Genomic DNA, 12,923 nt, shown 5'->3' on the forward strand with positions numbered 1-12,923 from the left:
CCTCCCAACATGAAAAAGTGAGCAGCGTGGTAAGTAGTCAAACCTTCCAAATTTCAAGTTTGCTGCCCAGTCAGTGCTCATCCCATAGGTTCTTCCACTGAACTGATGCAATTTTATCATCGATACTGCACTTGTATTATATATGATGTGTCTTTTGTCACATGCATCCTTTAATTTGCTTCCCACACCGAGGCATCCAAATCCCCTTTGCTATTCCTACCAACTCCCCGTGGCCTCTCTCTCTCTCTGGACCTCATTTCCCATTAGTCTCCCTGACGCTGCCAGCAGACCATTCCAAATCCTCCTCTGCCCCAGGACAAAAGCTGCACAGATGTGGGGAGAGCTGGCACTGGGAACTCTTAACAGCACCATCATCCTGTCCCAGCAGGATGGTGGTCGTTTCTCTCGGGGACCAGAGGCAGAAAAAGGGGGGGTGAAAAAAAGAAAAGAAAGACTGAAGGCAGAAAAAGAGGGAAGACAAAATAAGCCATTGAAATCAGAAAGGAAATGCATGAGTGAGATTTCTATCAGGAAACACAGTAGGGGGCAGAGGGGTGGGAGCTGGGAGAATAAAAACAAAAGAGCAAAATGTGCCTGGGTGGGGGGGGGGTGTAAAAGACTAAAACACCATAAAAGTATCTCGGAGGGGTAACACTAGGGAGGAGGGAGTGGGCAAAAGTATGGCTGAAAGGAGTTGAAAAGCAGGAACCGCCGGGGGGGGGTGGGGCGGGGGTCTCTCAGCTGGAATCCCTCCCACATCCTCCTCTCTCCGCCCCGTCCCTGTGGAATTCTTAAGCTCTCTCCCTCCTCCGTTCTCTTTTCAACCCTCCCAATGCCCAAATTCCAGTTTTTCATAAAGGAAAGCAGCATGTCGTGTATTTGAGAGAAGAAGTCCCAAAGAAGATGCGGGAAGAGAAAAATTCAAGCCTCCTGTGGCTTTTCAGAAACAACCACAGGTCCCGTGCCCCCCAGCCCCTCAGCCTGGATTTCAAAGAGCTCTGAGAAGAGAACTTCGTTGCTGAATGTGGCGTCTGGGAGAATGACTAATCTCTCACGACTCCCGTTCAGAGGGCGGCGTCCTGATTGTGGACCCCACTACTCAGCGTCAATAAACGGTGAAGGAGAGGGCAAAGCAGAGGGGAGAGAGGGGCTCCCTGGAGTAAGGACGCAGAAAGCAATCAAGCCGTATCAGTCATGAGCCTTGAAAAAGGCCGACTGATTTCTTAGGACCCTTGTCATTAAAGGCATCTTTACAGGCAGATCTTTGAACAGTTTTTAGGATTTATATAATAAGAAGACATAAAATGTAAAAAACGAAAACTTCAAGAGGTTTGCAGCAACTGAGATTATTAGGAGGGGCATCTCTTGATCTTTGGCACAGTGGAAAAGTTGTATTCATTTATTTTTTTATTTACATGATTTCAAACTGATCAGACCCACCCACTCTGCAAACCTAATGCTAATTTACAAACAACGATGCCAGTCTGGTAGAAATCCCCGAATGCCAGCCTCACAGAGGCATCTTCGCAAAGGATATTTTCCATCAGATCAGGGGAATTTCAGAGTCATCATCATTATTAAATTAGGCAAGACTATTCACTGAGCAGAGATCACATTAAGAAGATGATTACAGAGAAAGGGTCATGTTTTCTGTGTACGTGTCCCCGACTTCAAGAACATGATAATTTAAAAGAGTTTCTGTAATTGAAATGAGATGAATAGTTCTGCAAAGATACTTTCCAATTCTAAATGTACAGTTTTATAAAATTATATCAGCAACTAAAGATATTAAAACAAATGACAACAGAAATGGTTGAGCCAAAGTGCTTAGCTCTTAAGGAACATGGAGAATTAGGCTGACAACGTCAAATGATTTTACATCCATGTTCCTGAATAACTAGAGATAATGAGGTTGATGTTAAGAATGAAATTGACCATGCCTATCAGGTTGATAAATACTAATTTTAGTAAAAATCAACTGCAATTCAGTTTCTATTATTTGACTGTAGTACTAAAAGGTAAAAAATTGCCACCCATCAATATACAGTGATCCTTGGAATGTAGATCATAGTAAGATTTTATTTTCAAACAGAAGAGATGGATTTTGCTTCATGATCTGCAGTCTTTCCCCCCATGTATCTACTGGCCAATTGGAGACCCTGGTGAGGCAGACACAGTGACCATGAGAACTGTTTGCCTGTGAGTGAAGTTGAGGTGATTACAAAAATCTCAAGTGTTTTCTCATTAGTATAAATATTAAACCAACTAATTTACAAAAGCTAACCAAAAAAATTAGAAAAATAAGCTTCCCCCTACCCCAAGTTACTAACAAATTCCTTGTGTCCTTCAGTTTTGACACAGAGAGCTGTATCACATTATTCACTCTTTGCAGAAGACACCTGGGATCGAAAAGAAACTAGTTTAGTATTGGAATGTCAGGCTTTGATCAGAGCACTAAGAGATTTGCCAGCTGGATTTCATGCCAGAAAAAGTGTGTGTGTACTGATCTATGGCTGAGGTTAGAAACTCCAAGTCTTATGAGCTTGAGTTACAGGGGCTTTTAAAGACCGTCTTAAGGGAGTAGAAAGAGAAGTTGGGGGGTGTGTGAAAATCCATGGTGTTAGAGCAATATCATCTCAGGCCTCATCATTCAAGTCCCTGGGGAGACCCAGCTGAGAAGAGGATTTTTGGATTTGTTTTTAGTGTAATTATGTCCCAAATATTGCATGGGACATACTTAATGCTTTAAAAAAAAAAAAAGTTATTGTTGTCTTATATTTTTATTTGCTAAATCTTGCAGCCTTGGCTTAGGACCCTGAACCAAAGGAAAATATAAAAGCAGAGCTCCAGGGAATTCCAAGTGAGTCAGTAGTTCAGGATATTGAGAAGGGAGGGTCATCATTTTCAACTGAAGAAGACAGAGTAAGGGGGGGGGTAGATTAAATACGGCCATTAATTATAAAGTAGAGGGGTCTATTACCCCACCCCTTGAGTTGGGGCTGGCTCTGTGACTTGTTTTAGCTGGCAGAATGCCACAGAGATGAGGCAGACTTCCCCAGCCTGGCCTCAGAATGTCTGGAAGCTTCCATCCTCACCCTCCAGGAACCCGAGGACCATCATGCTATGCAGAAGCCTGGGATGAAGGTCCAGGTGTAGAGAAAGGCTCAGGTGTCCCAACCATCTCAGCTGAGAGCCCCGAACATGTGAGAGTCCATCTTAAATACAGACTCGGTCAAAATGGCAGCTCCCTGCAGCCTCATAGGTAAGACCAAGTGAGATACCAGCGGATCACTGATGCAGAGCGGATCGCAGAACCAGAGAAGGGAATGCTTGTTCTTCAGGAGAGGGAGAGAGGGGAGGAGAGAGAATTCCGAAGTTGCCTCATCACTCAGATAGACAGCCAGTGTCTCACCTAACTCTAGAGTGCTATGTGGGTGCTGAGTAACAGTGGTATGTGGGTATGCGGGCAGACAATCTCATCAGGTAAAGGGCAAACTAGGAGGGAAGGGTTGAGAATGATCAAGACGACAGCCACCAGGAGTACTTGAACCTGAGCTAGAGGCAAACAAAGTGACAGCATATATCTAAAGTTCACCTGAACTCTGTACAGTGGAAATCCTGAGATCTTTTCTGTTAAGAGAAAAATAACCATGGAAGCTTTGTGACCTTTATGCACTGTGGGAAGCATGCAGTCTTAGCCGGAGGTAACTCCTGGAGGAGACAGTATGTCTCTCACAAAAAGCAAAGCCCTTACCTTGGAATACACTCTTTTTCCCAGGCCTGAGGAAAGTAAAAGAGATTAGCAAAGCTATCTCAAGCCAGGAGACCTCAGGGAACTGAGAGTCCTGGTTGTTCCCTATGGCTGGGGGCTGTGTGTGAGCCTGGTTACGGGAAGATAATGTTCAAGGATAGTTGTTGTAAACTTGTTGACATCCGTGGTAGTGACTGAACTGAGACGATAAGCAATTCCATGGGATTATTGTCTAATAATAAGTTCCTCTTCTGTCTATATAAGATTCAGTAAATTCTAAATAAAGTGCCTAGCAACCATCAGTTGTCTTGGTCCTTCTGACCCCATACTTGCGGTGCTATTCAGTCCCTTACCCCTCTCCGTTGGGACCTGGAAGACCCCCTGCGGTGGCTGGACCATCGCAATGCACTGTCTATGGGGCTGGGTTCTAATATTTGGTTCTGCCTGTCACAAGCTTTTGGAAGAGTCACTATAACAAAGAGAAAACACCTATGATGTGTGTTGTTGGGGGCGGGGGGTGGGAGAGGCAAGCAGAATTGACGCCACCAATGCTTTTCGCAAGTCTTGCCTAAAGAGGAATGCTTTAATTGCTGGGGGCAGAATGGTCAGGGGAGTAGGAGGCAGAATATGCACACCCCAGACACAGCACCGGAAATATATCTAGGCTTTCCCCAGGCGGACAGGCTTGGGATTATCCAACCTAGCCTACCAGGGGAAAAGAAAGCCTCTAATGACGACCATCCTACTTTAACTCCCTTTCCTCTTCCTAAACCACTCTTTCCGCCGTAATTCAGGCCAAGGGTTCAAGCAAACTCTCCACGGTGAGAAGGTACTGAAGACAAAGCAAGGTGAGTCTAATGTGACTGACAGTCTAATACTTACCTTACAAGGTCCTTGTAAAGATTAAATGATAGGATGTGCCCAGTATAAGCACATGGCATATAACCTGTGCTTGAGAAATGGTAGCTATGTTATCTATTTGTGGCTTTACAATAGGACTTAAGGCATCTACATACAACTGCTTTAAATTTAATGATGCATATGCTTATATATTTTTTTAGCCTGCAATTGCTTGATAACAGTGACTGTATTTTGTTTTCGTGTGTGTGCTGGTCTATAACAGGTAGTTCCTGTGACGTACTCTACAAATATTTGATGAATGAATGAATGGAATAAGACATGTTTGAATTGCATAAAAAGAGGAATAAAACGGAATGTGAATCAGACATAGAAAACAAACTTATGGTTACCAAAGGGGGAAGGGCAGGGGAGGGATCAATTGGGAGTTTGGGATGATCTCTGGGTACCTGTATCTAGCAGAGCTAGAGACCCCTCAAAAACAGCCAAGCCAGGGAGATGTTTCCCCCTTCTTTCCTATTTTTCAGTCCTAGAAACACTATAAACGTGGGAAGCTGAAAGTATGGTCAACATTTGATATTCCTCTCATGTGTTTGTGCCTCTAAAGGGCTATCAGAGGTACATGCTGAAGTACATGATGTAACACCAAATTACAAACCCAGTTAGGACACCGTCCAGGAGGTGAACATGGCTGGCCACAGAGGACACGAGAGTACCAGATGTTTTCAAAGAGAATAAAGTGTGACTGGAGTTGAAAAGATGAATGAGACTCAAACAGAAAAAAAAAAGGGGGGGGGGACTACAAAGATGGATAAAAAATATGCTCATTACTCCTCAGAATGATCAGCTATAAATATGGATTAGGTACCTGGTCCCAACTAGTTAGCTTCCCAAAACATAAAAGCTCTTCCCAAAACAGTAAATTAGCATGCTATGCCAAGGCCACATTTGGTTTGTCTTCTAGTTTTTAATTAATCAGCCCCCAAATACCCTGCAAAGGCCTTGATATGAAAATTATTTCTGTTAATGGCTTGGTTAAGATGACCTACGTGTGTAAGGGATCTGGAATCCCAGCTCCCTCAAATAAGGAGAGTCAGTTAAAGTTGGAGAATATTTCCACCATTCTGAGGACAGCCTGGATGAAAGTCAACTTAGAAAACTCGGTCTATTTCATAGATAAATGATTCTTGGTTCGCTGTGCCTACTCACCGTGGTCAAGGATATATTTCACAATCTCCCCATTGCCGGTTTTAGCTGCGTAGTGAAGGAGTGAACAGTGGTCTGGTCCCTGAATTAGCAGGCTGCCTCCATTTTTATAGCTTTCTATTAGCTGAAAAAGAGACATAGGAAAAGCAGCTCAGGCACAGTCCAGAACAAGGGAAACAGCTAACCGGTGATAAAATAAAACTAATGTAACAAACCACAAATGTCTCCATCCTCAGAGGACACAGAGAAAAGTCAAAGAGATGAAGTAACCATTCCTGGGTTGTGTTATCACTCAAATAGATGGCCAGTGTCTCAGCTAACTCCAGAGAGGGTATATGGGTACTGAACAGCCTAAGGAAATGGAAACATGCTAAATTACTTGTTCCTTTTCTGTTTTTTGTCTTCAACTTTTCTGGGCACTGGTCTCTGTCTCAAGGGAGTAAAGGGTGGAGAGGAGAATAAAAGATTCCCTATGTTGGCTCAGCATTCTCTTGAGTGAAAGAACAATTAAGTCTATAGGCAGGAATAGCTTGATGTCTGGTAGCTAAGCTCCTTCCCCGTCCTTTAGTTTTTTCTCCAATCTCTAATGAGCCTAGCTACCGAGTACAGAAGCTCCTTCCCATTTTCCAGCATGCGCTCACAACGCATATGCACACGGCAGACACACGCACACCCATGTATGTCTCCTTCCTTCATCCAGATCTGCAGCCCAGCCTGCATGCCTTCTGTTGACTGTCCAACATATACCCAACAAGGCTTGAGATGATCCATGGGATAAGAACCAGAAGGGTTCAGAGAATGTAGTAGTAGAAACCTAAAAGACTTCAAACATGAGAACAGCCTGGAAAAATCAGATATTGCAGCCTGGGAATTAGGTGGCTAAATGAGGACACAGTCTAAGTTTGTGAAATACTGAACATTATAGAAAGTGTAACTGGATCTCCGTTCTCTAAACTGCAGTATATCAGAACAAGAGCCTTTCTGGAGCTTCTAAAAGGTAGTTTTAGGATAAATAAGAATCAAATAACTCAGAAGGATATAGGCAAAAGGAATGTGTCTTCCACCAAGAAGTTAGATGGCACAGCATTATAAAAAATCAAACAACTCACAAGGTTAAAGAGAGTAAACTCACAGTTCACACGTTCACTCAAATAAAATCATAGAACCGCCATGTGCCAGATGCCAATGAAACAAAGATGAGTACAACTCGGCCACTGTCCTCCAAGACCTTGCCGTCCGTGGGGGAGACAGATGTGTAAAGAATTGCACAGAGACGGAGAAGAACATGAGGGGGGTAGCACAGGGCACTAGTAGGGGATGGAAAAAAGTCAGGAAAGACTTCCTGGGAAATTGATCAAAAAGGAGTCGTTGAATGGAAGTAAGGAATATATGGGGTTTTCATGCCTAAACTGTGAAGCAAAGGAACAGGAAGAAGTAGCTAATTGTCTTCCACAAAAATCTAAGAGAATCCTGTTCTGTTCAACTGTCTTGTCTCACAATGACACTTCCATTCTTTGTGGGCAGATCCACAGAGGATTTGGGCTCAACAGAATAGCAGAGACCCAATCCATCAGCTGCCCTGCTTCTGCCTTTCTGTGGTGTTTATAGACACTGTGAATGTTAAGTTAGTCCACGGGCATTTTATGCAGCCCAGTGTATAGGAGCCACTCATGACAACCTTCACACTGGGATGATCCTGGGTCTTCTGTTCTCGGCTCACTGGTGCACTGTCACCCCCCGCTCCCCACCCAACCTCTCTCTCTCTCCCTCTATCGCTCTCCATCCCTTACACGCACACACACACACACACAGTTTAATATTTAATATTTATTGTACTTTCTACATGGGATAGAAAAATGAAAGAAGATAGAGAAGAAAAAAGAAAAGGGGTAAAAAGTACTTGGCAAGGAAAAGAAAAAAGAATGAAAGAGCAAAACCCTAAGCCTTTATATTTTACCTCTCAGTAAATAAGGTGTTAAGTCATTTCTTGTCATTTAGGAAATAATTACAACAGAGAATGAAATAAGACAACCAGCTGAATATACTGATTTCCCATCTCTCAAATAATTCTCTACTAAGTACCAAAAAAAAAAGTGTGGTAATACACCCAGGGACCTGGAAAATCTGTTGCCTAGACTAAAAGTATATACAAAATAAAATGAAAAGGTTTCAAATGTACAACAGTTTGCAAAATTTTCTGGTTTAGAAGCTCTGCAAGGGCAGGAATCAGGTCTTAACTCACGCCTCTCTTTCCCACAGAATCCACTATAAGTCCCTGCAGGGAGTATACGATAGTATTGGTTTAATCCACTGCTGGGAAATGGCACTGAACGCATAGGCACCCACACTGCTTAGAGAGCACTTTCCTCTTGTGGGTCACAATTCCTAGTAACACTATGATCTGGACAGTGGCACAGGCACCATTCCCAGGACTATGTGTCTAAAGACGGCAGTTTATCAAGATGCTGGCAACCTTCTCACCATTTGTCTTCTGCTAGTAACCTGTTGAAAATGTAGCACAGAGATTTTGCAGTTTATTCAACAGATGTGCTTCAGAAGAACTTGTATACAAGGGCAGTGCTTCTCAGCTTTCTTTTAAGGCTTCTGGTTTCTCAATATGCAATGGCGCCATACTCCACGAGTAAGGCAGAGTCTCTGCCCAGGGGCAGTTGTCGGTATTACAGATCAATGCCAGTGTGGGTTATACAGGGATATATGGGCAGTCCTGATGCCTGAAAATAACTTGGGGCCAAATACAGCTTTTAGGGTATTCATAGATTATATTATATTTTATAACAAATACTTGCCTCCCCACTATGTTTAGCTACTAAAGAAACACAGATTAACACTCTATTAATAAAACAGCTATCTTTTTAGAGTCCCTTCTATGTAATAGGAACAGTCTTAAGAGCTTTACATGAATTTTACATTCAATCCTCACAATAAAGCAAAGAGAGGGGCAATGTGATTCCATTTTACAGATGAAGAAACTGAGGCACAGAGAGAATTAGGTAATTACACAAAGTCACATATACAGTGAATGGCAGAGCCAAGATCTGAACCCACGCAGTCTGACTTCGGAATTCACATTCACTCTAGAGGCAAGCAGTGACCACCTCCTTCCCTCTAAACTCGCCAGAAAACATGAGCACAAATCAAAATATTCGAGGCGGATCAGAGTATCTTCTTCTGATTCACTGTGATCCCCAAAGTTCAAAACCGTAATAATGTCGCAAGATGTAGGCTCTTGCCTAGAGAATGTATTTCTGGGTATTGTCCAGGTTATTCCTACAGATGCATTCATTTAAAGACCTATCTAAAAAGAAATCTTTAAACTTCAAATTTCAGAGAGGAGGAATTCCGAGCACCGTGAGCACTGCCTCCTGGGGACATGCGTCGGTTGTATCTAGTCAAGGCAAATAGCACAATGCCTTTGCACAGACCCTTTGCTATTAGGAGATGTAGAGATGCTGTGAAGACCCCTCTCATCCTCTCTTCTCAGTCCTCAAAAAGAGCATCCTTCCTCCTTCTAACCAGCTAGTACCAGGGGGATGAGATACGATATACGGGATCATGAAAATTTGGTGAGAAATGATGTTGATTTAAAGTTCTTAAAGAATCACCAAAAGTTCTGGTAGGAAGATATCTTACCTTCATAAGATCACCAGCTATTACTGCCTGCAAAATTGCTGTGGAAGACAAAAGAGAGATGTCCCATTAGTAGAAGACCCTCTCATTAAAATATTATAAAGGGCTGGATCCTTATTTTGGAGACACAGTCTACATTTGGGGCAGGAACCAGGGGAGGAGAAGCATGCCAGAGGGTGAATCTGGGAACAGACTAAGGCCTTCCCTTTAGCCCTTCTCTACCTGGGCACTCATCTCATACATCATTCTAGAGCCTGAGCCCCCTCCAGCACAGGTACAGTAAAGAGAACATGAAATTTAGAGTCACACATATTGGATTCAAATCTTAGCCCTGACCCTTACAGGCTGTGGAATACTGGGCGAGTTATTTAACTCCTCTGAGCCTCAGTTTCCACATCTGTAAAACAGCAAGTCTCAATTGTATAGGATCCTTGAAAGGATTAATTCAATCATCTAAATGTTCTTAACTCATCCACTGATGCAAAGTAGGTGCCTAATCATGATTGTTTCTGGTCCCTTCTTTCTAGTTCCCTCTACTTTGTCCTTTTGGGGTTCAAAAATCACTAGTAATTTTGTTTGTGTGTTTTATAATTATAAATAAGTACCTACTGCTATGGAAAGAAGGACAGGAGACAGTAAAGAAGAAACACATATTTTGATTATGTTCTGAAGAAAATAACCATATATTTAGCATAAAATTCATTGGTGATTCTTATAGAAAGAACTCTAGAAATCCTAGGTAACCTAAAGTAATTGTAAGACTATGTAGCCGAGGGGAAAAAAATATAAGTACCTGTGCCTGTCATGTGGGGTGTAGAAGAGGAATGAGAAAATATAACTGATAAAAGGGGCAAAGAATACATGAGTGTCTAATGACAATTATGGTTCCTAAAGGGAACATGTGTATTAGGTTGAAAATGGTCCCTTTAGAAGAATAAATACTTAGATTCTAAAACTGCTCAAAAAAAAAGATTATTTTAAGGCTTTAAAGTCACCAAAAAAATTAGAAGATTTAAAATTTATTTTTCAAAGTGTCATTTTACTCTTCTTGTTTCAAAAATGTAGTATCAGGTATCAAAGTACATGGAGCCCTTGACCGTCACTGAACAAAGCCCTTGAAGCATTTATGGTGAGCAGTTATGAGCCCTGGGTGACCAGAGGCAAAGGACCACAGGCATGTTAAACTCGTTCAGTGGCCCAGGGCTGAGTGCCTTCCCTCTGACCAAAGCAGAAGCCTTGAAAACCTGTGGAAATGATGAGGGTTCCTTGAGCATATGGGAGGAAGAAGAATGCAGGAAGAATCGAGAAAAAGGAAGAACAGGAAAGAGAGGGAAGAATGTTTCTTTTCCATAACAAGCTGTAAGCAATCTGCTTTTTTCACCTCCCTTTGGCTCCCAGCACAATGATCTTTGTACACTATCAATGCACACCAATCAGTTGTTGAACTGATTGAAAAGAGAGCAAGGAGAAAAGGAGTGAGAAGGCAAGGGAGATAAAAATAACAGAAAGGGAGTTAATAAAATGTTATGCATCCAAAGAACCCAAGAAATGTGTCTCACTCCTCCTAGTATAGATGGGACACTGGGGTTCAGGGTGCAGTGACTCTCGGGGCACAGAGCCAACGGTGGCCCCATCAGCACCATAGTGCGGGTCCCTGTGACCAGTCCCAGCCTCTGTCCAGTGCCCTCTGGGAGGTCGCCCTGTAGAAGCTCTACTAGGCTCTGTGAGGCTTATGGAAAATGGAAGAAAACAGTCTAAAGGTTGTCAAGCTTATAGTGTTGTGGAAAAGGCACTGGATTGGAGTCTAATTCCAATCTCTATAATTTACTAGATATGTAAATTTAAGAAGTCATTCAAACTTTTTGAACCAATTTTCTTATGTAAAATAAGGTTAACAGCTGCCCTGCTTACCTCTCTGTAGTAAAGATGAAACCAAAAAAGTGCTTTCTAAATAGGATAAGTTATATTGACAGAAGGGGTAGAGTACTTTTGTGACTATACATAAGTACATGAAAGAGACATACAAACACTTCAGAAGGAGGCTGCAATGAGGGTAAATTGGTGGTGGAGTCAAGCAGACATCTCTCTGTTCATAGGCCCCGTCAGAAGTGAGGCATGGAGGAAGGAGCCAGTGGGATGGTTGGCGCTTCACCCCGAGATGTCAGCTGTGCCTCAGAGGACGGGGAGGGAGAGGCAGGGGAAAGCATGAGCAATTGCGGGTCTGGGAGAACGACTCAGTCTGGGCTTTTATACTGTAGGATGTTCTCTTGACTGTGGTAGATTATCCATTTAGGAAAGAAATAAGGTTAGGGAAATTGCCTGAGAAGGCAGCTAATGAAGAGCCTTGCAACTTGCATGCAGAAGTTCCTAGCAATGTAGAGCCTGCGTTTTCAAGACCATACTGGAACACTTCTCAAGTTTAAAAGAAATAGAAAAAAGAAATAACAAAGGGGAGAGAAAAGAAAAGTGAATTCGCTAATTTAAAGCACCAGTGAATAAAATTTGGTGCATATAAGCAATAAATCAGGATGATAACAAAAATTCGCCAGGATAAATACTATTGAAAGAGCCCTGAAAATGAATGAATGAATGAATGAATGAATGAGAGGCTGGAGGAAAACTTATGCTAGCTGCGGAGTTCAAAGGATTGTTGGAGGTGAAATTTAAGGTGACTCTTCCACAATAAGTGGATTTAATTAGCAAAGAAGATTTGGAAAATCCTTAAAACATGAAGGGAAGATATGAACAAGGACTTGGAAGTTAAGAGTCATGTTGTCTGAGGGGCCCTGGGAAGAGTTCTGCATTATCACATCTGAGGCTGGGTTGTCTTAGGTCATAACTGTGGAGTTCCTAAGGGAGTGCTCCAGGGAGCACCTCTATGTCAAGAGAAGGAACCTGGATTTTTATCCCAAGAGTAATGAGAAGCTATGGAGGCGTTAAAAGTAAATCGAGGATCGTATAAATGTCCTGACACATGCCAGTTTGATTCCGCCCCTTCCCTCCTGCAAACAGAGTTACGACCTGCTCTCAGCTCAATTGCTCCGGATTACCCCCATTACGGCGGCTTTCCATTGCTCCCTCAGACTCACTCAAAAGCATTTTTATTTATGTCTTTTGGTTTCCTACAGCCTCCCAATTTAAAGTCCCCATGAACAGATAGAAGAGCATATAAAAGAATCGTAACCACAAATAATTTCCAATTGTACTGGAGACAGAAAACATGAATATTTATTTTTAAGTCAAGCAATACACTCAAGGGTAGCTATTATGCAAACATTATTAGGCACAAGGCCCTCTTCTCTTCTGATTAATGTCCTTCCCTCCTGAACACTGTTGTTTAAGATTTGCTCTGCATAAACAGAGCCTGAATCCATTAGTATTCAACTCCAGATAATAACCTTCTGAAAGATCAAGCTTAAAAACAAATAATGAGTTGTTATGATTACAGTATTATTCTTTA

At 42.3% G+C, this 12,923-nt stretch overlaps 1 protein-coding gene across 2 annotated transcripts in view; it reads right to left on the reverse strand.

Moving 5' to 3' along the window:
- The window catches only part of DGKI (diacylglycerol kinase iota), a 452,274-nt gene that overhangs the window by 13,870 nt on the left and 425,481 nt on the right, over positions 1 to 12,923 (reverse strand). For both annotated transcript variants that reach the window (XM_061198082.1, XM_061198081.1), the window contains 2 exons: positions 9,467 to 9,504; positions 5,819 to 5,939 (listed from right to left, as the gene is read on the reverse strand). In XM_061198082.1, the coding sequence (XP_061054065.1) occupies positions 5,819 to 5,939; positions 9,467 to 9,504 (159 nt within the window). The remainder of the gene's footprint in view (positions 1 to 5,818; positions 5,940 to 9,466; positions 9,505 to 12,923) is intronic.

This window comes from Eubalaena glacialis, chromosome 8 (assembly GCF_028564815.1).
Source record: "Eubalaena glacialis isolate mEubGla1 chromosome 8, mEubGla1.1.hap2.+ XY, whole genome shotgun sequence".
In the NCBI taxonomy this organism is placed as follows: domain Eukaryota; kingdom Metazoa; phylum Chordata; class Mammalia; order Artiodactyla; family Balaenidae; genus Eubalaena; species Eubalaena glacialis.